General features: G+C 34.2%; 1 protein-coding gene across 1 annotated transcript; it reads right to left on the bottom strand.

The window, feature by feature from the left end:
* Nucleotides 1–3,580: 3,580 nt before the first annotated feature.
* LOC132166559 (endo-1,3;1,4-beta-D-glucanase-like) lies at nucleotides 3,581–8,721 on the bottom strand. The gene is made up of 7 exons (XM_059577402.1): nucleotides 8,557–8,721; nucleotides 8,145–8,166; nucleotides 7,807–7,933; nucleotides 6,378–6,468; nucleotides 6,134–6,226; nucleotides 5,865–5,965; nucleotides 3,581–3,965 (listed from the first exon to the last, which is right to left on the bottom strand). The coding sequence occupies exons 1-7, from the start codon at nucleotides 8,702–8,704 to the stop codon at nucleotides 3,825–3,827; spliced, it is 723 nt and encodes a 240-aa protein (XP_059433385.1). The 5' UTR covers nucleotides 8,705–8,721; the 3' UTR covers nucleotides 3,581–3,824.
* Between the last annotated feature and the right edge of the window lie 11,828 nt (nucleotides 8,722–20,549).

Genomic DNA, 20,549 nt, shown 5'->3' with positions numbered 1-20,549 from the left:
AGGCAGAAGAGCTATTACCTAAGTCGGTTTTCGACCGATACCGAACCGACAATACCTGTTAATACATATATAATGCATATCCTTGATGACTCTGCATTTGAGAAGTAATGGAGAAAGAAACTGGTGCTGGTAGAAGAAGAAGATGAAACGCATATGCGACCTTTGACTGACATTATTCATTTATTTATTGCAAAATTATTGTTGTCTTATTTTATTTCCACTTCCCCAAATAATGTTCATTTGTTTATTACAAAAGTTATTATTATTTGTATTATTTTATTTCCAACTTCCCCAAATAATGTCTACTTTTCCTCTTTCATTTGTCTCATTTCACGATGTTGTCCAACACTTGTCCATATACTCCATACTCTCGTTCACGCCTAATTCTATCCCAAGACTCCAAGATGTCATCTTTGCCATCCATTTGTTTACCCTAATAAAAAACAAAATATTATTTATCTTCTTCTTCGGCTATCTTCTCCTTCTCTGCAAAAACGTCTCAAACGTTAAAACTTCTTCCTCAACTATCTCTACAAAATGGGCGGACAACAACAATATGTCTACCAAAATTCATTTCGACTTACCGACTGACATCTTAACCGACTTATCGGTTACGGTCGGTGACGGAACAAAAGCTTGGCGGAAGAAGTCGGTGAATTTATCGACTTTACCAACTCTGGGGCGAAACAAAAAATTTTCTTCCGAGACCGACCGTAACCGACCGACGCTCACCCCTATGTGTGATATAAAAAAATAATAATAATAATTGAGAGATTATCGGGATAAGCCAAAATAACAATTTAGTCCCTATAAACAAATTCCGTCAAAATACTTGACAGATTCCATTAGTGTATCATGTCATCACCGATGATACGTGTCATTTTTAATTAAAAGTAAATAAATATATTAAATATATAACTTATTTAAAAAAAATAAATAAATAAAAAATTAAGGAATGGCTGTCGAGAGGTCGGGGTGGCCAACACGCCACCCCCAGAAATGGCCGAGGGTGGCGTGCTGCCACCCTCTGACCCACGGGCTGGGGTGGCGCACAGCCACCCGCAGCCACCCTAGGGTGGCTCGCGTGCCACCCTTGAGATGGGGGTGGCCTTTGGGCAACCCTTGATTTGTCGGGTCAGTCAAGGCTTCACCCCCACACCCCAGGTGGTCAGGGTGCACTAAGCCACCCCCATGGCCTAGGGGTGGCTCATGGCCGGCCAGAGGTCTGGAGTGGCCCAACGCCACCTCACCCCAGTGGTGGCACCAGCCACCCTTTGGCCACCCCTATTTTTTGCTTTTGAGCTCTTTTTTTTTTTTTTAAAAAATAATTTATAAATTTATATTTTTATATTTTTTGTTTGAATTTTTTATTTGTGACTATTTCTGTCTTTTAATGATATTTAACGTCTAAAAGAGAATATTTCATCCAATTTAACGAGTTTGACTGACAGAAGGGAGATTTTGGGAAGAAAATGGTGGTCTGATAGGGTCGGACAGTAAGGTTAGCAGTTCATGGGGGGAAATTGACAATGCGTAGTAGTTGATGAAAAAAAAGGTAATTACGCCATAATCTTATCTATTATAGTATCACTAAAAAACTCTGTAGGCTAGCTTTGTATATTAATGTGTTTTGAAGGGTATTTTTTGTTTTTGGTTTGAAAAAGATTTTTTGATGTAATATAAAAATGAAAATTATTGAAACCGGTGAGTACACCTTTGGCGAATCATTTCCGTTTGTCTACCTCAGTATCCAAAGAAAGTTGAAGAAACAAAAGACATGTCTAAGGTCTTATATGTCAGTGCAGTGAGGTGTTTGGTGTATGCTATGGTATGTTCCAGGATAGATTTTGCTCATGCAGTCAGTGTGGTGAGCAAGTACATGGCAAATCCAGGGAGACAACATTGGGATGCAGTCAAATGGATTTTCAGATACTTGAAAGGTACTACAGAGTATGGCATCACTTTTTTCAGACGTAAAAGTGATTTGTCAGTCGTCGAGTATGTAGATGCAGATTATGCAGGGGATTTGGATGGCAAGAGGTCGACCACGGGTTATGTGTTCACTCTTGTAGGAGGACCCATATGTTGGAGGTCTATGATACAGTCCACGGTTGCAATATCCAAGACTTTGGCGGAATACATGGCAGTGGCTAAGGCTACAAAGGAAGCTTTGTGGCTTACAAGGTTAGTCAAGGAGCTAGGTATTCGGCAAGGTGGAGTTCCGTTGTATTGTGACGATCAGAATCTCATTTAAAAGGAAAAGGTAACTTGAGGGGTCAAGTGTAATTTCCCAGTAATATTAATGTATAAAGAATCTCTCATATAATGTTTGGCAAATATGCTTGGTTCTCAGAAGCTAACACCACACTAGCACTTGGGCCATTAAACTTTAAAAAGTGACACTTATCCCCCCGTCAAACTATCATTTTGTTGTGAGTTACACTCTATATTAACCTTTAGTGTTAAAATAAACAAAAAATGCAGCAGGTGATGTGCACTTGCTAATTTTTTTACTTGAAATGTCTAAATTATAGCTTAAAAAAAAAAAAAAAAAAAAGAAGGAGTTAAAGAGGTAGTCGAACCATTTCTCGGTCATGAGGTGATAATCATGGTTTAGCCACCCCAAATTGATATGGGAGTGTCCAAACCACCCCCACTGCCTAGTAGAGGTGATTTAGCAACCCTCTAAACATTTTCGAGCCACCTCCACACGTTGTAAGTGTGATTCAACAACTCCCCTGGTTTGACTACTCCGCTAACCATTATGAGGGTGGACTAATCATGCCTCAGCCCCTTCAACTCTTTTTTTTTCCTCATTTTTTTTAAACTTTTTAAATAATAATAATTTTTGGTTAATTTGGGCAATTCAAGTAAAAAAAAGTCACATGTGTCATTTTCTGTATATTTTCATGCTAGATGTTAATAAAGGGTATAAATTACATGAAAATGCTAGTTGAACGGGGTATCGTGTCATTTTTTAAAGTTTGGTGGTTTAAGAGCATGTTTAAGATTGTGTTAGGAAGAAGAGCTTTTAAAGTCAAAAAAACTTAAAAAAAAAAAAAAAAAAAAATCAATTTAAGCTTTTCTTAAAAGTTCGTTTTGATTATTTTTAGAGTAAAAAAGTCAAAGAATTACTTTTGAAATTTGTTACCAAACATGCTAATTTTTTGCTTCACCTAACTTTCTAAGCATTAAAAGTACTTTTTACCCTCCCTAATACAATCTCAAACAGGCTCTAAGTGTTAATGGAGTATTAGTTTAGGAGAAACGAGTGTACTATTATTATTATTTTTTCTATGTTGTTTGAACTTTATTTATAGTACGTAACATTATTTCATTAATTAGTATGATTCCCGAAAAGATTATTAGCTTTGCCACTTAACCCATGTCAATGCATTGGCGAATTAATGATCTTGCCAACCACCCAATTATTACCCAAACACCTCTCTCTTGCATGCTTTATCTCTAAGCGTGTGTTTGAGAGAGACAGAGAGATCTCAAACACACACATAGAGATAAAGCATGCAAGTTTCACCCATGCATTATTCATAACCAATTTAATCAAATCTTACATGCTAACTAGTCAACCACTTGTAAAAACTAGCATTGACGAATTAATGATCTTGCCAAGCACCCAAACACCTCTCTTTCTCTCAAACGTACACTTAGAGATAAAGCATGCAAGTTTCACCCATTATTCATAACCAATGTATTCAAATCTTACATGCTAGTCAACCACTTGGAAAAACTAGCATTTGATTGGTTCCATATAATAATATAAAACCAAGGCGTAACACACAAGTATTTAATTAACTTGACAATTCTTACTTAACATACTTAACACACCAGTCTAACAGAATCTGACTGGCCTCTTCAGCAGACTTCACAGCTCCCTCATCCTCAACATTGTACCTAATGGTCCACCCATGTTCGGTTTTCGGAAATACCTTAACATACGAAGCCACCTGCCAAAAATCATCATTATTTCATCACTATCATATATATGGAAAAATTAAGGAAAATTGACTCAAGTTAAAGGCTTTCTAAGGACAAGGTGACAGGATCACCATGATGAATATTTCTAATTGTTTGTTTGGAAAGATCAAACACAAGAGGTGCCAAGATCATACACGTACACAATATATAGTGAACATTAGCTAAAATGAAAGAAAGAAAAAAATAAAAAGAATCATGATATAACGTAGGATATGGCCTTGTAAGGCAAATTAAGGATTTACGTAACCAATTTAAAATAATTTATATATATGAAAGAAGAAAATGTTTAATCTCTATTCTCTACTTATTTCAAAATATTAAATTGATAGGAAATGACAAATTTAATTAATATTCTAACATTTTATTTCACGTGTGAAATCAGGTAACACGTGAAATATTTTAATTAAAAAGTTAAATAAACGATGCATGGTGGTTTTCAACAAGAACAACATTAATGAAAATGCCATATCTTGAGTTTCTGATATCGGATGGAGACAAGTTTAGTGGGGTTGGAAAGCTAGCTAATTCAAAGACATACCAAGTCACGTTTCATGAAGTTTTGCTAATTCTAATGTTTATAAGGTAAAAATAGGCTACAAAAAGGAGACTAAAAAGCTAGATAGAAGCTGACGTCCTAAGTTTCTATTTGAATTGCAGTTAGTATGAAAGCAACTTTTACCAGTTCAAATTGCAAATTGGCTTAGTTCGAACTTGCTGCAGCAAATTTTTGTAACCAACTTATTTCAATAGTTTACTAGGTTTAAGCTTTTTTTTTACTATAAATACATGTTATGAGTGACCTAAAAACGTAGCTTTGATATCATTTAGATTAATTATTGTTGTTTGGTGCCTTGAATATCTCAAGTCCTTCACATGGGGCCCATCAAGTTTTTTCTTATTTGTTTTGGCCATTTGAAGTTATAACCGACTCTTTTCTTTTCCTTCTTTGAGTTGGTTTTGATTTTGCAATACTTCTCATTTTAGAGAAGTAAACCAACTTTGCTAACTATAAAAGAGAGGCTATAGGTCGTGAAGTGATGTGAGAGAAAAATTTAGAAGCCGCGTCTCATTAGGGTTTTTTTACTTTGTTGTACCTTATGGCATTTAGAGAAGAAAAGAGTTTTCTTTATCAATTTTTTTTGTTTCTCTCTCTTTTGTGTGAGAGTGAAATTTGAGTGTATTGAGACTTTGGATTTTGAATGATTTTCTCACCGTTATCTTTGTACTTCATCTTTTATTAGTGAATTTCTTCCGGGTCATCTCCTACAGTGAATGTAGGCTTGTTAAGCCGAACAACTTAAATCTTAGTGTCGTGTGTGATTGATCTATTTTCTATTCTGTTCATTTCTGCTTCTTTGGGATCTTGTATTTTTAATTCCATGCACACCAATTATAATGGGAAATACTTTAGTAGTGGTTTTCTTTCTATTCTACTTTGAATCTTTGTTAGAATTTTGATAGTGAGAAGAGTTATCATTCTTGTTTTGTTTGTCTTTACAAACTCACTACGTCATGTTGTATCACTAGGATGGGTTGATAATTGCAAGCAAGGACAAAAGTTACCTAAGATGAGTATGCAAGCAATGAAGACAAACTATATATAGGCATATCACAAGGTAGATTGACCTAAGTTAAGGCATTCCAGGCATAAATGGAATCACCTTGATGAATATTTTATTTGTTTGGTTGAAAATAATTGATTAACACTTATCCCAACCCAATACTATATAATCTCATTATCACTAGAATCAAGGCCAAAGACACAATAATGAACATTAGCCAAAGTGCAAGAAAACAGAATCATATGATATAACATTTACCCCTGGTTTAAATAAGTAAAAGAAGACAAAAAGATTTGATCTTCTTACCCCTGGTTTAGCATTTAAGATCTCTTCAAACTGTTTCAAGAGTTCTGGTGGAGCCAAATCATCAATCTCAGCTCCTAGAATTGCAGTAGGAACCTTAGCCTCTGAAATTATTTCCAAACATTGACCATTAGTTTAAGTTTGAAAATGACCTAAATGCTAGAAATTGTTTCTTGACAGTATTTCAAAAGACACTTTAAGTTTGAAAATGCAAATTAATACTCTAGTGAAACTAATATATAGTTGTGGAACTTAAGTAATGGAATCCATACCTTTGATATCATCCACGGTTACCCAAGCAGGATGTAATGACACACCAGCCTTGATAAGCTGCTCATGCTTTGAGAGCTCAGCTACAACCTTGCCTGAGAAGAATACAATAAAATCAAAATCAAACTTTTTTTCTTATTGAAAACATGATTTATAAATACCAAACATGTGGAGAGGAGTGACTATAAAACTTTGAATATGGGCAACAAAAGAAAAATGAACAAATAGGAACAAAGAAAAGCTCACCACCCCAGCAATAGCCTACAGCCCCAACTGCAGAAACACCTTGACTTTTTATTGCTTCTATTATTGTCTTTGCCTCCTCAAATCCCTTGTCCTATTCAAATAATATTAGAGCTTCACACACTGTTATTGCATAATCGAAAGTTACATAGCAATCGATAACCCCAAAGAGGGTTAATTATTTTTTTAGTGCTTAGATCTTCACTTTTTTTTTTTTTTTTTTTTTTTCATCTAGATTTTAAATTATATCACGGATAGTACCTGATTTATGGATAAAGATCAATTTAGTACCTTCGTCATATTCCGTCAACCCAAACTAATGGAATGCCACATGTGATAACATAAACATGCCACATGTCTTAAAAAAAAAATAATAATAATTAAAATAATTAAAGAAACTAAACCCTAAAAAAAAAAAAATATGGGGTAGCTCGGCCACTCCATTTTGGCCATTGGGGGTGGCTCAAACCACCCCTAGGTCTGGAGAGGGGGGGCGTTGGTGGTGGTGGTGGTGGAGGCTGAACTACCTCAAAAAAATGTGGCCGAAACCACTCCCAAAGGCCATGAGGGTGATTTCGGCCATCCCCTACAGCCGGTCTGGGGGGTGGTTTGGCCACCTGCAAAGGTAAAAAAGGGATGACTGAAACCACCCCTTGACTTGCTATAGGGGGTGGTTCGGCCACCACATTTTTTTTTTTCATGGTTTAGTTTTTTTAATTATTTAGTTTTTATTTTTTAAATTTTTGTAGGACATGTGGCATGTTTATGTTAGGACACGTAATAATTTATTAGTTTGGGCTAACCAAATGTGATAGAAGTACATCATCTATAATACGATTTAAAACATAGGTTAAAAAAAAAAACCTAATACTGAAAAAATAATTAACCCTAAATTATAATAAAAAGACACCGAAATTGATAAGAACTCCTATTTATTCTTAATACTAATTTTAAAATTTCATCTGAGTTGGAATTCTATTCCAATTCAACTGCTAATTTTTTGTTTTTTTTGACATGTCCACATAAGAGAGGTAAGGAGATTCAAATTAATAATCTCTGTTTTAGGTGTGATCCCAATCAATTGAACTATAATTTAAAGAAAATTCAACTACTAAAAAATTTATCACTTCGATCACCTTAAATCTTTTCACTATCAATGCAATATCAGGTGACCAATAAAAAACATGATGACGAAAGGTGGACTTGGTCAAAGTAGTTCAATAATTCATAAAGTATGGGCCATCTGTTGTTTTCATAAAAAAAAAATGATAAAATTGGGCGGTCGAAACCACACAACCTGTTACATTCAAGGACCAATTCCTAAGCCTTCCAAGTGGTCTTAAAAAAATTAATTAGTTTTTTTTTTTTTTAAATAGACTTTTAAAAAATAAATTTTTTTCCCCAAATATAAGTATTAAAACCTATAACCAACCGTTGAATGATCCTTCAACCAAACTGGTAGAGGCCTATCAGGTTTGTCAAACGCAAAGGGATCTCCATGCATAAAGTCAGGAAGCACTGCATAAAATCCAGCAGCTGCAGCCTCGTCTGCAATCTTCCTTTAACATGGAAAGCAGATGATATATATTAGCATTCAGATGTGAAAAGCAACAACAAATTCACATCGTTCATTGTATGAGAAACTCTTTATTAATTATTATATTTCTTATTCAAAATAATATATATATATATATATATTGACAAATGACAACTCACGACTCCACTTCCCAAATGAAAGGAAAATGAAAATTGACCATATATATGACATACCTCAAGTTTGGAGCTTCATAACCTGAAGGAAAAGTCAACATCTGAAGTTAGAAGATGACAGTAGTGGTCAAGTCAAGTATGAAAAGTTACCGTGGGGTAACTATATAAGGAGATTAAAAAATCTGAGACTAATTATTTGTGATTTTTCCAAAATATGCCGTCCAAGATGAACTCCAAATATATATCTTTTTACATATTTTATCTTTATTTGTAAAAACCAATAAACTCAAATGATCGAAGGTACGTAGTCGACGCTTACTACTTTTTACTTTCCCTTTTTGTTTTTTTTTTTTTTTAAGGTAAATAAATTAACAAACACCGAAGTACCTCAAAATTCTCTTGTCTCTTCCTAATTTATTTCATTAAGAGAGTAAATTAAGAGAGAAGTGTTAAAGAAACGTGATATATGTACCAAAGATGTCAGAGAGGAAAAGGACGGCGAGCTTGGATTCGGGGGAGCCAGCGACGTAGGTGCTGAGGCCACCGAGATGGACAACATGGCCGGCGCCGGCGCTGGGGTCCAGGGTGGGCGGGTTGGAGCAGCACTGAGGGCCTGCCATTGGTTTTCCCAATTAATTTGATGAGCAAAAGCAACGCAGACACTAGACCTTAAATACTGCTACTAACGGTACTCTAGTGTGCGGACACAGTGGATTTGGTCTGCTATTTTATTAATATTAACGACCACCTCATATTAATTGTCAGGAAATCGACGTTTTCTGCGCGCATTAGGAATTTATAAAGGAGCAAAACGACAACGTAAGCAAAGTTTTTAAACTTTTTATTTGGTTTAGGTTATAGGTAACAACCAGGTAAGGTACGTAGTTATATTATATTGTTTTTTTTTTTTTTTAATATATCAAATATTTGGAAATGGATCCCCTCCATTTCGTCAATTTAGTGTATTTAAAGGGATATAATTGTCCATTTAGTTTTTGAACAATTTTTTTTAGACAATTATGCTCTCCTAAATGCACTAAATAGACCCATGACGAGGATCCTTCTCCCAAATATTTAAGGTCAGATATGATCTTTAGATGTTCAAGGGAACAAAAGTTTTTGTACTATATTTACAAGCTGATGTTTCCTAATCTTTTTGTTTTTGATTTTCTAAACATATTTTATAATGAGAGACGCACCTCATGACTCATCCATGACTTGTCTTAAGCAATACAAAGGAAAAGTGTTAATTATCACAAGTGTAATTAATAGTTTTTTTTTTTTTTAGCAAATACAACAAAAGGGAAGGGTAATTAATAGTTAATATGACATGGGTAAGCCTAAATTAATAGTCTTAAACTTTTAGGTTTAATATACTATAATCTTAAGGGTAATTACATTTTTTTTCCCATGAACTACAACGCATTGTTAATATCCCCCTATAAACTACTGTAACGACCTAGATTTTAAAACTCTCATTTAAATAATACTAAATAGATTAAAAGAATAAATAAATAAAATAGAACAATGATATGTGGATTAATGATATTAAATAACTATTTAGTGTTAAAATGTATATTACATTGATTTTTGACATCTTTTGGATATCACTTCAATTCTAAAATTTAGCTTCACTAATATGTTTATGGGCATAATTAAACCCAAGTTAGTAAAGAAATTAATTATATTGGTGTTTAGTGAATGCATAAATTAATTTGAAGCTTTTTAGTTTTTAGCCTAAGAAATAGTGTCTTAATTTTCATACTGTGTAATGAGATTAAAACTGCTAAAAAAAGATACCAATGTTAGTCACCTTTGTTGAAAGCATAAAGTCTTCTAGTAATGAGGGTTATAGGAAATATCATGATAATAATAATTTAATAAGGCAAGTGGCTAAGTGGGAATGCAAGTAGTTAAAGTCTAAATTGAATTGGAAACTTTGTACAGGCCAAAAATAGAGTCAAACGAACTCGGATGAAGTCGAGCCAAAAATATAAAATGTTTTTCTCGGAGTCCTCTATCTTCTCTCAAAATTTCATGTCAATCGGAGTACGTTTGGACATTGACAAATGGATCGAGATACATTGCCCTCATTTTGAACGAAAATACTAATTGGTATAGATCATGAAATATGGACTAGGTTCATTCTTTTGTTAATATGACATGGGTAAGCCTAAATTAATAGTCTTGCTTTTAGGTTTAATGTACTATAATCTTAAGGGTAATTATATTTTTTTCCCATAAACTACAACGCATTGTCAATATCCCTCCATGAATTACCAACCTTACTGCCCGCCCCCATCAAACTATCATTTTCTTCCCAAAACTCTCATTCCGTTAGTCAAACTCATTAAAAAATTTGAAATCACCTAAATACCCTAACTTTATAAACAAAAATTACATATAATACACTTAAAATTAAACAAATTAAAAAATATATATTATTAATGTATCCGTATTCCGTACCAGTTTCAATAAAAAAAAATCAAAAATAAAAAACTAAATAAAAATTAAAACAAAAAATATAAATATATTAAAAATTAAAAAACACTTATAAATTAATTTATAAAAATAAAAAAAGTCAATATAAAAAACTGAAAAACGGTTAAAAAGGACTTAAAGTAAAAAAAATATAAATGCAAAATCAGTCAATGTGGTTGTCTAAATTAAAAATACATCTGTGTGATTAGGGCTGAGCAAATTCACCGATTAGCCGACAACCGACCGTGTTCCGACTATAACCGCCCTAACACAGACCGACACCAACTACCGGCTGGCCAGTAGGCAATAAAATTTTAAGATTTCCGACATTGTCGGTTCTGTAGGCAGAAGAGCTTTTACATAAGTCGGTTTTTGACCGATACCGAACCGACAATACCTGTTAATACATATATAATGCATATCCTTGATGACTCTGCATTTGAGAAGTAATGGAGAAAGAAACTGGTGCTGGTAGAAGAAGAAGATGAAACGCATATGCGACCTTTGACTGACATTATTCATTTATTTATTGCAAAATTATTGTTGTCTTATTTTATTTCCACTTCCCCAAATAATGTTCATTTGTTTATTACAAAAGTTATTATTATTTGTATTATTTTATTTCCCACTTCCCCAAATAATGTCTACTTTTCCTCTTTCATTTGTCTCATTTCACGATGTTGTCCAACACTTGTCCATATACTCCATACTCTCGTTCACGCCTAATTCTATCCCAAGACTCCAAGATGTCATCTTTGCCATCCATTTGTTTACCCTAATAAAAAACAAAATATTATTTATCTTCTTCTTCGGCTATCTTCTCCTTCTCTGCAAAAACGTCTCAAACGTTAAAACTTCTTCCTCAACTATCTCTACAAAATGGGCGGACAACAACAATATGTCTACCAAAATTCATTTCGACTTACCGACTGACATCTTAACCGACTTATCGGTTACGGTCGGTGACGGAACAAAAGCTTGGCGGAAGAAGTCGGTGAATTTATCGACTTTACCAACTCTGGGGCGAAACAAAAAATTTTCTTCCGAGACCGACCGTAACCGACCGACGCTCACCCCTATGTGTGATATAAAAAAATAATAATAATAATTGAGAGATTATCGGGATAAGGCAAACTAACAATTTAGTCCCTATAAACAAATTCCGTCAAAATACTTGACAGATTCCATTAGTGTATCATGTCATCACCGATGATACGTGTCATTTTTAATTAAAAGTAAATAAATATATTAAATATATAACTTATTTAAAAAAAAGAAATAAATAAATAATTAAGGAATGGCTGTCGAGAGGTCGGGGTGGCCAACACGCCACCCCCAGAAATGGCCGAGGGTGGCGTGCTGCCACCCTAGGATGGCTCGCGTGCCACCCTTGAGATGGGGGTGGCCTTTGGGCAACCCTTGATTTGGTTGGGGGTTGGCCGCGCGCCACCCCCAACCACCCCAGAGGTGGCTGGGGTGGTACGTGGCCACCCCCATGGCCTAGGGGTGGCTCATGGCCAGCCAGATCTGGGAATGGCCCAATGGCCACCCCACCTGAGGGGTGGCACGCGAGCCACCCCTGGCCACCCCCTATTTTTTTGTTTTGTTTTTTTTTTAAAAAAAATAATAATAATAATAATAAAAATAATAATTTATATTTTTATATTTTTGTTTGAATTTTTTATTTGTGACTATTTCTGTCTTTTAATGATATTTAACGTCTAAAAGAGAATATTTCATCCAATTTAACGAGTTTGACTGACAGAAGGGAGATTTTAGGAAGAAAATGGTGGTCTGATAGTAAGGTTGGCAGTTCATGGGGGGAAATTGACAATGCGTAGTTGTTGATGGAGAAAAAGGTAATTACGCCATAATCTTATCTATTTTAGTATCACTAAAAAACTATGTAGGCTAGCTTTGTATATTAATGTGTTTTGAAGGGTATTTTTTGTTTTTGGTTTGAAAAAGATTTTTTGATGTAATATAAAAATGAAAATTATTGAAACCGGTGAGTACACCTTTGGCGAATCATTTCCGTTTGTCTACCTCAGTATCCAAAGAAAGTTGAAGAAACAAAAGACATGTCTAAGGTCTCATATGTCAGTGCAGTGAGGTGTTTGGTGTATGCTATGGTATGTTCCAGGACAGATTTTGCTCATGCAGTCAGATGGATTTTCAGATACTTGAAAGGTACTACAGAGTATGGCATCACTTTTTTCAGACGTAAAAGTGATTTGTCAGTCGTCGAGTATGTAGATGCAGATTATGCAGGGGATTTGGATGGCAAGAGGTCGACCACGGGTTATGTGTTCACTCTTGTAGGAAGACCCATATGTTGGAGGTCTATGATACAGTCCACGGTTGCAATGTCCTAGACTTAGGCGGAGTACATGGCAGCGGCTAAGGCTGTAAAGGAAGCTTTGTGGCTTACAAGGTTAGTCAGGGAGCTAGGTATTCAGCAAGGTGGAGTTCCGTTGTATTGTGACAATCAAAGTCTAATTTGCTTGGCAAAGAACCATGTGTATCATACGAGAACTAAGCACATTGATGTATGGTTTCACAAGATCAGGGAATTGGTTGCTTCAAATGAATTGTTATTTGAAATGATTCACACTTCTGAGAATATGGCGGACATGTTGACGAAGCATGTTACCGCAGACAAGTTCAAACATTGCTTGGACTTGACAAATGTCTCCAGGTGCTAGAAAATAGAGGAGAGGAGGCGGCATCCCCAAACTTATTAGTTCCAAGTGGAGGCCCAATACTTGATTGTCTTCAAAGAAGTGAATACTCGCCAAGGTGGAGATTGTTGGAACAAGTGGCTCATATTCTACTATTGGGCCATTTGGTGTAATTAGTTTATATGGGCTTGGGGATAAATAAGTTGTGGAGGGTATTTTGGGGTTTTTCAAAATACTTACAATTAGGGTTTTCTTATAAATATGTTATGTTGTAACCCTAAATCTAAATAGTAAAATATAGCCGCACTCTCTTGTGAATGTTGGCATATTGCTGAACCACATAAATTTGTGTTTCAACTCTCTCTTGATCTATTCTTTTCGATTCCATATTATTCATCATTGTTGTACACGGTAACAACAATCATACTATTTATCTTTACTTTTACCTTTCTGTATTTAGTTTAAAAACAAAACAAATCAATCATCTTTTAAATTGAGTTATATTTAATTTTGAAAAACTTGATAACAATACCTACGCAGTCCTTGAGGTTTGATATCCTCTATATAGCCATATCCCACAAGGATTCGTTCTATTGCGAGTGGTTATTTTTATTATTGATATTTTTGGACACAAAAAGTCCACATTAGTTTTCTATGAGGGTGCAAAGATCTAGACTTAGGATAAGGAACATAAGATTCAACATGAATTTTTTTACCCTTCTTACCTTGTGAAGTCGGAGCAGTTGCTTCCTTCCTTTCAACCATGATTTCTTTCCATTTTTTCTCTTGAAGTTGGAGCAGCAGCTATCTTCCTTTCAGCCAAGGTGTCTTCCATTTTTTCTGGTTTGACAAAAACTAACTTGGATGTAGAGGCAAGGTTAGAAGACATAGTAGCAAATTGATCAAATCCTATCCCAGATCTATCACTAGAATGTTTCTGATCATGTAACAGTTTACCAAGCTTATCATTAGAAAACTTTCTCAAGTGATTTCTAGATTCATTCAAATTACTCTCTAAGAATTTAACTTTAGCAATTAACACATGATTTTCAGATTTTAGAGTATTGCAAACAACATTTGAATTACTCAAAGTTTCAAGCAATTTGTTCTTCAGAATCTCTAGGTTTTGATTTCTCAACTCATAAAATTTATTCATCGGATTATGAAAAGAGTTTTGAAGATAATTCTCCCTTTTAGATTCATTATCAGAAGGATACTGCTTATCAGAGAATTGAGAATCATTAGAATCCTTAGCACTATCATAAGAAATACCAAAAGCCAAATAATTGACATTTCCTTCAAGGTCATCCCTGTCAGAATCACTCAAGGTAACTTGGAAAAATTTTCCCTTGTTACTCTTAAGGTTACCACAGTCCATAAAAACATGACCATATCTAGAGCACTCATAACATTTCTGACCCCAATGATCTCTTTCTCTCCACTCAGGTTCTTCCTTACCACCTTTGAAGTCCACTTTCTTTTTCCCAATCAGCTTGGCAGATCTCTTATTATACTTAAAGAACTTTTTGGCTACCAAGGCAATTTCCTCGTCATCTTCATGGTTCGTCAAGGTACTTACGTCCATAGAGGGTGTGGTTATATTTTATTATTAATGATTCAGAGTTACAACATAAAATATATAAAATATTAATGATTCAGGGTTACAACATAAAATATATATATATATAAGAAAACCCTAATTGTACAAACGTATTTTGCAAATTTCCAAAAGACCTCGTACCGTATCACGGGGGCGTTACCCCCATACCCCCACAAACTTAATTACGTTATTTTTTAAGAGTATTTTGTATTTGTGTTGTTTGTTAATATTTTTATTTTGAAAAGAAGGAAAATAAAAGAAATAAAATATTTTTTTTAACAAATGGGGATATTGTGAGCGGTGATAGAAGTACTCATAGACGGCCCACCCTCGGTTTTATAATATTTTATTAAATATATTTTTAAAATTTGTTTTTTAGGCAAAATTTAGTAACATGGTCCCGGGCTAAAAAGAAGAAGCAATCCATTAATATTTTGTCAACCCTTCACCAATAAAAAAATAGTTCAGAATTTTTAAGAAAGAATTGGGCCTCTCAAACAAGAAAATACATATAACCATTATGCCCCAAACCGGATCTCCACTGAAATTCTTAAGGGAATTTTAGTTTATGGAATTTCAGATTTAGGCCATCTATTTTTCATTCAAGGGTCATTATTCTGCCACGTGTCCCACTACTAATAAAATAATAAATATTTATTATTTTATTAATAGTGGGACACATGGCAGAACAATGACCATTGATGAAAAATGGACTGTCTAAATTCAAAATTTCAAAAACTGAAATTCCTAAGAAATTTCAGTAGATCCTGATCTTCCCAAACCCATGAATTAAAATGCCCTAATTCTTTCATATTGAGATGAGTCACGATTGCCTCATTGCCTCCCAAAATCCCAAATTTCCAATTCTTTCCTAGCACCAACAGTAGAGTTCTTGACCGACTAACAACATTAGTGTATTGTCTCTAATCTATTTTTTGTTTGGAATGTTATTGGATTGAAAATTGAAATATTTTAAGAAACAATTATTTTGTATTTTTTTATTATTTTGCTTATGTTTTTTTAACATTGTATGGATACTTATTTTATTTTTTATATGTTGATTTAATATTTAACATTAATATATTAGTCATTCGTTCTTTGATCCCCTATTTTAATATAGGAAAATTATATTTTACCCCCCAAAGTTTGGGGCGATTTGCAATTCGACTTCCAAAGTTCCAAATTTTTGTAACTTGACAAATTGTATCCAAAACTTCTCATATTGCCCTTAATTTTATTTTTTATTTTTTTATAAAAATTTAAAAAAAAAAAAAAAAAATTTGGGGTGGCTGTAGCCATGCACCCCATTGGCCATCTAGCCATTTTTCCACCCCCAAATTTGTTTTTTGTTTTTTTTTTCCTTCTTTTATAAAAAAATATAAATTATGAGCAATATGTAAATTTTGGGATAATATTGGTCGAATTGCAAAAATTTGCAACTTTGGGGGGAGGTGGATTGCCAAAATTGAAACTTTGGAGGTCAAATTGTAAATCGCCGCAAAGTTTAGGGGAGTAAAATGTAATTTTCCCTTTAATATATTTTTCATTTATATTTTGGCCACTGTCAATAAAAATTCATATTTTCGTCCGTGATTGTGAGTATGGTGAAGAACTTGCCCGGTAAAGATTTTCAGATAAACTATAATGATAGAGATAATAGTTTATACATTAATAGTCATCATAGTCATGTATATGATACCGATAAAAAATTTAGTCACCATTTTCTTCTGCAAAATCCTCTTCAAGTTCCATTAAACACTAATGGAGTCTGGTAAATAAAAGGAAAAGATAACTTGAGGGGTCAAGTGTAATTTCCCAGTAATATTAATGGATAAAGAATCTCTCATATAATGTTGGGTAAATACGCTTGGTTCTCCGAAGCTAACACCACACTAGCACTTGGGCCATCCCCCCAAATTGGTATGGGAGTGTCCAAACAACCTCCACTGCCTAGTAGGGGTAGTTTGGCAATCCTCTTAACATTTTCATAGTGACCGAGCCACCCCCACTCGTTGTAAGTGTGATTCAACAACTCCTATGACTACCCTACTAACCGTTTTGAGGGTGGACTAACCAGTAACCATGCCTCAGCCCTTTTTTTTTCCTATTTTTTATTTTTATTTTAAAAATAATAATAATAATAATTTTTGGTTAATTCGGGCAGTTTAAGTAAAAAAAAAAAAAAAGTCACATGTGCGTCACATGTTGCATTTTCTGTATATTTTCATGCCTGATGCTAATAAAGGGTATAAATTACATCAAAATGATAGTTGAATGGGGTCTCGTGTCATTTTTTAAAGTTTGGAAGTCTAAGAGTATGTTTAAGATTGTGTTGGCAAGTAGAGTTTTAAAGTCGTCCTCAAGGGGTAGCTCAATTGGCAGTGAACCACGCCTTATGAAACGGAGGTCACTAGTCTGAATCCCCCTTCCTCATTCTTTTGTGTGAACATGTCTAAAAAAAAAAAAAGTAGACTTTTAAAGTCAAAGAGAGAATTTTAGGAAAAAAAAAAAACTTCAATTTTAAGATTTTCTCGAAAGTACGTTTTGACAATTTTTAGAGTAAAAAGGTCAAATAATTACTTTTGAACTTTTTTACTAAACATGCCAACTGTTTGTTTCATATACTCTCTAAGCATTAAAAGTACTTTTTACTATCTCTAACGCAATCACAAACAAGTTCAAAATGCCAATAGAGTGTTAGCTAGTTTGAGAGAAATCAGTGTCCTTTTTTTTCTTTTTCTTTTTTTCTATTTTGTTTGAACTTTATTGATAGTAACATTATTTGATTAATTAGTCTGATCCCAAAAATATTATTAGCTTTGCCACTTAACCCATGTCAATGCATTGGCGAATTAACGATTAGAGATAAAGCACCCATTATTCATAACCAATTTATTCAAATTTTACATACTAGCTAGTCAACCACTTGCAAAAACTAGCATTTGATTGGTTCCACATAATAATATAAAACCAAGACTAAACAAAAAGTATTTAACTTGACAATTCTTACTTAACATACTTAACACACCAGTCTAACAGAATTTGATTGGCCTCCTCAGCAGACTTCACAGCTCCCTCATCCTCAACATTGCACCTAATTGTCCACCCATGTTCGGTTTTTGGAAATACCTTAACATATGAATCCACCTGCGAAAAATCATGATTATTTCATCACTATCATATGTACAAATTGGCAAATTTTTGTAACCAACTTATTTCAATATTTTATTAGGTTTAGGGTTTTCTTACTATAAATACATGTTATGAGTGACCTAAAAACGTAGCTTTGATATTATTTGGATTAATTATAATGAGAAACACTTTAGTTAATTGTGTTTTTTTTTTTTATTCGACTTTGAATCTTTTGATAGAATTTTGATTGTGAGAAGAGTTATGATTCTTATTTTGTTTGCTTTTGCAAACCCATTACGTCACGCTGCATCACTAGGATATGGGTTGATAATTGCAAGCAATGAAGAGAAACTATAGGCAGATCATCACAGGAAAGATTGACAGGAATTCCAAGGAAAAATGGGGTCATCGTGATGAATATTTTATTTGTTTGTTAGGAAATATTTGATTAACGTAACACTTACTCCAACCCATGCTAATCTCTTTGCCTCTATAGTCAAGGTCAAAGACATGTTTTTTGCACTGTAATTTTCGTTTTGGGTGTATTGTTGGGGTGCCCATCCCTTTTTTGGTGTTTTAATCCTTGTACCCGCTCCTTATTTGCTTAAAAAAAAATTATAAAAAAAAAAAAAAAAGGGTCAAAGACACACTGGTGAACAGTAGGCAATTTGCAATAAAACATGTAAAAAATTTAATGAAGTGGATAGTGGTAGTATTCATTTTTATAGTTATGATTTAAAGTTTATGCATCTAACGTTGTGCATACATGAAATTAATGTTGGCACGTATTTTAAATTTTTTAAATAATGTGGCATCGTGTACACTACTAATTGCACCAATTTTAATTCTCACCATGAAATGAAGAGGTTCATTGTCCATGAAATTGAGGCTAAAGGGCTTGTGGTTGTAGTCCAATATGTAAAACATTAAGATTGAAGAGTAATGCTATACATATTCTCACTCTCATAGACCTTCAGGTGACACGACCATTTTTACCATTGGACTTGTGATAAATTATTATTATTGAAGTTTGATCCAATGGTGAGAATTAGGGCCATCTAAGGGTGTGTCAAGGGGTGTAAACGAGCCGAGCTTGAGCGAGCTTCCCTTGTTCAAGCTTGGCTCATTTAAATTTTACTCGAGCTCGAGCTCGAGTCGAGCTCAAGGGCGAGCCAAAAAAATCGAGCTCGAGCTAATAATAAGTCGAGCCGAGCCAGCTCGCGAGCTGGCTCTTATATTTAATGTTTTTGTTTTAAAATTTTTTTTTAACTTCAAGTACTCTTAAACGGCTTAAGAAGTTAGTTTGCATATGAGCATTTGTTTAGCCTGACTAGTCGAGTATGGAGCCTGAGTCAATACAGCAAGACATTTGGTTTCAAAGAGAGAGGATATGCATTCTTTTATAGATAAGCAAACTTGGAGATTGATGTTTTCTTAACAATGTGGGACAAGTTAACATGTTGCATTCAAACTGCATTGGGACAACGCCCCCTACAAAAAAAAAATTTTTTTAACGTTTCTCTCTCAATTCCCCTCACCAGTCACAACGGATCTTCTACCTAAACTCTCGTTTCCCACTCTCTCACTCTCACTCACCAGACAGGTAGTGATAGTGTTTGGGTCTGTTTGATTCTTCAATAATTTATGCCTTTCGCAATCTTTCTCAATAATTTCTGCTTGATTCTTCTTCTTTTCATTTGGATATGCTCTAATTAAATCGAGGTCTTTTTAATGATTGCTCTCTCTCTCTCTTTGATCACGAAGGGTCTAGAATTTTTCATTCTCTAATGGATAAATATAAATGTAATTTTAAGGTTTTAATAATTATGAGATTTATAATTAATTATGTATTACTTAGTTTATATATATATATATATATATATATACACACACACACACACACACACACACTCGAGCTTATACGAGCTTTTCACGAGCTTAGCCGAGTCGAGCCGAGCTTGCTTCGTTTAATATTCGAGCCATGATTTGTGTTCATGAAGTGCTTCATTTAATATTCGAGTCGAGCATGAGCCGAGCTTATGCGAGCCGAGCCCGAGCTTGCTCGCGAGACGCTTCGCTCACTTAACAGCCCTCGTGTGTGAAAGTCATTGAAAATTTCATATTTACAAAGGAAAAAACATATAAATTAAGGTAAAAGCTAACACCATAAAGAAGCATATAAAAATGACAAGTAAAAAAAGACAAAGATTTGATCTGGAAAAGGATCCTCTCCATTTTTTCAATTTTAGTGCATTTTGAAGGGTATTGCATTTAATACACTACCATCATTAAACTTTTTGGACAACACTACCTTTTAAAATGCACTAAATAAAAGAAATTGAGGGATTTTGAAATGGAAAAGATCCTTTTTCTCTTACCCCTGGTTTAGCATTTAAGACCTCTTCAAAGTGTTTCATGAGTTCCGGTGGAGCGAAATCATCAATCTCAGCTCCTAGAATTGCAGTAGAACCTTAGCCTCTGAAATTATTTCCAAACATTGACCATTAGTTTTATGAGAGCCATCTATCCAGATATAAATAAACAAAATTAGCAAGGTTTGGTTTGCTAAAA

The sequence above is a fragment of the Corylus avellana genome, chromosome ca1 (assembly GCF_901000735.1).
Source record: "Corylus avellana chromosome ca1, CavTom2PMs-1.0".
NCBI lineage: Eukaryota > Viridiplantae > Streptophyta > Magnoliopsida > Fagales > Betulaceae > Corylus > Corylus avellana.
The sequence above is the reverse complement of the archived record's forward strand: the minus strand, read 5'-3'. Positions and strand labels throughout refer to the sequence as shown.

What these genes read in the sequence shown, in the direction of transcription:
- LOC132166559 (XM_059577402.1), bottom strand. Translation starts at nt 8,704, where the DNA reads ATGGCAGGCCCTCAGTGCTGCTCCAACCCGCCCACCCTGGACCCCAGC. An exon ending in TTTCCTCTCTGACATCTTTG is followed by an intron (nt 8,167 to 8,556) that starts GTACATATATCA and finishes CTTTTCCTTCAG; the next exon opens with GTTATGAAGCTCCAAACTTG. An exon ending in AACCGTGGATGATATCAAAG is followed by an intron (nt 5,966 to 6,133) that starts GTATGGATTCCA and finishes AAATAATTTCAG; the next exon opens with AGGCTAAGGTTCCTACTGCA.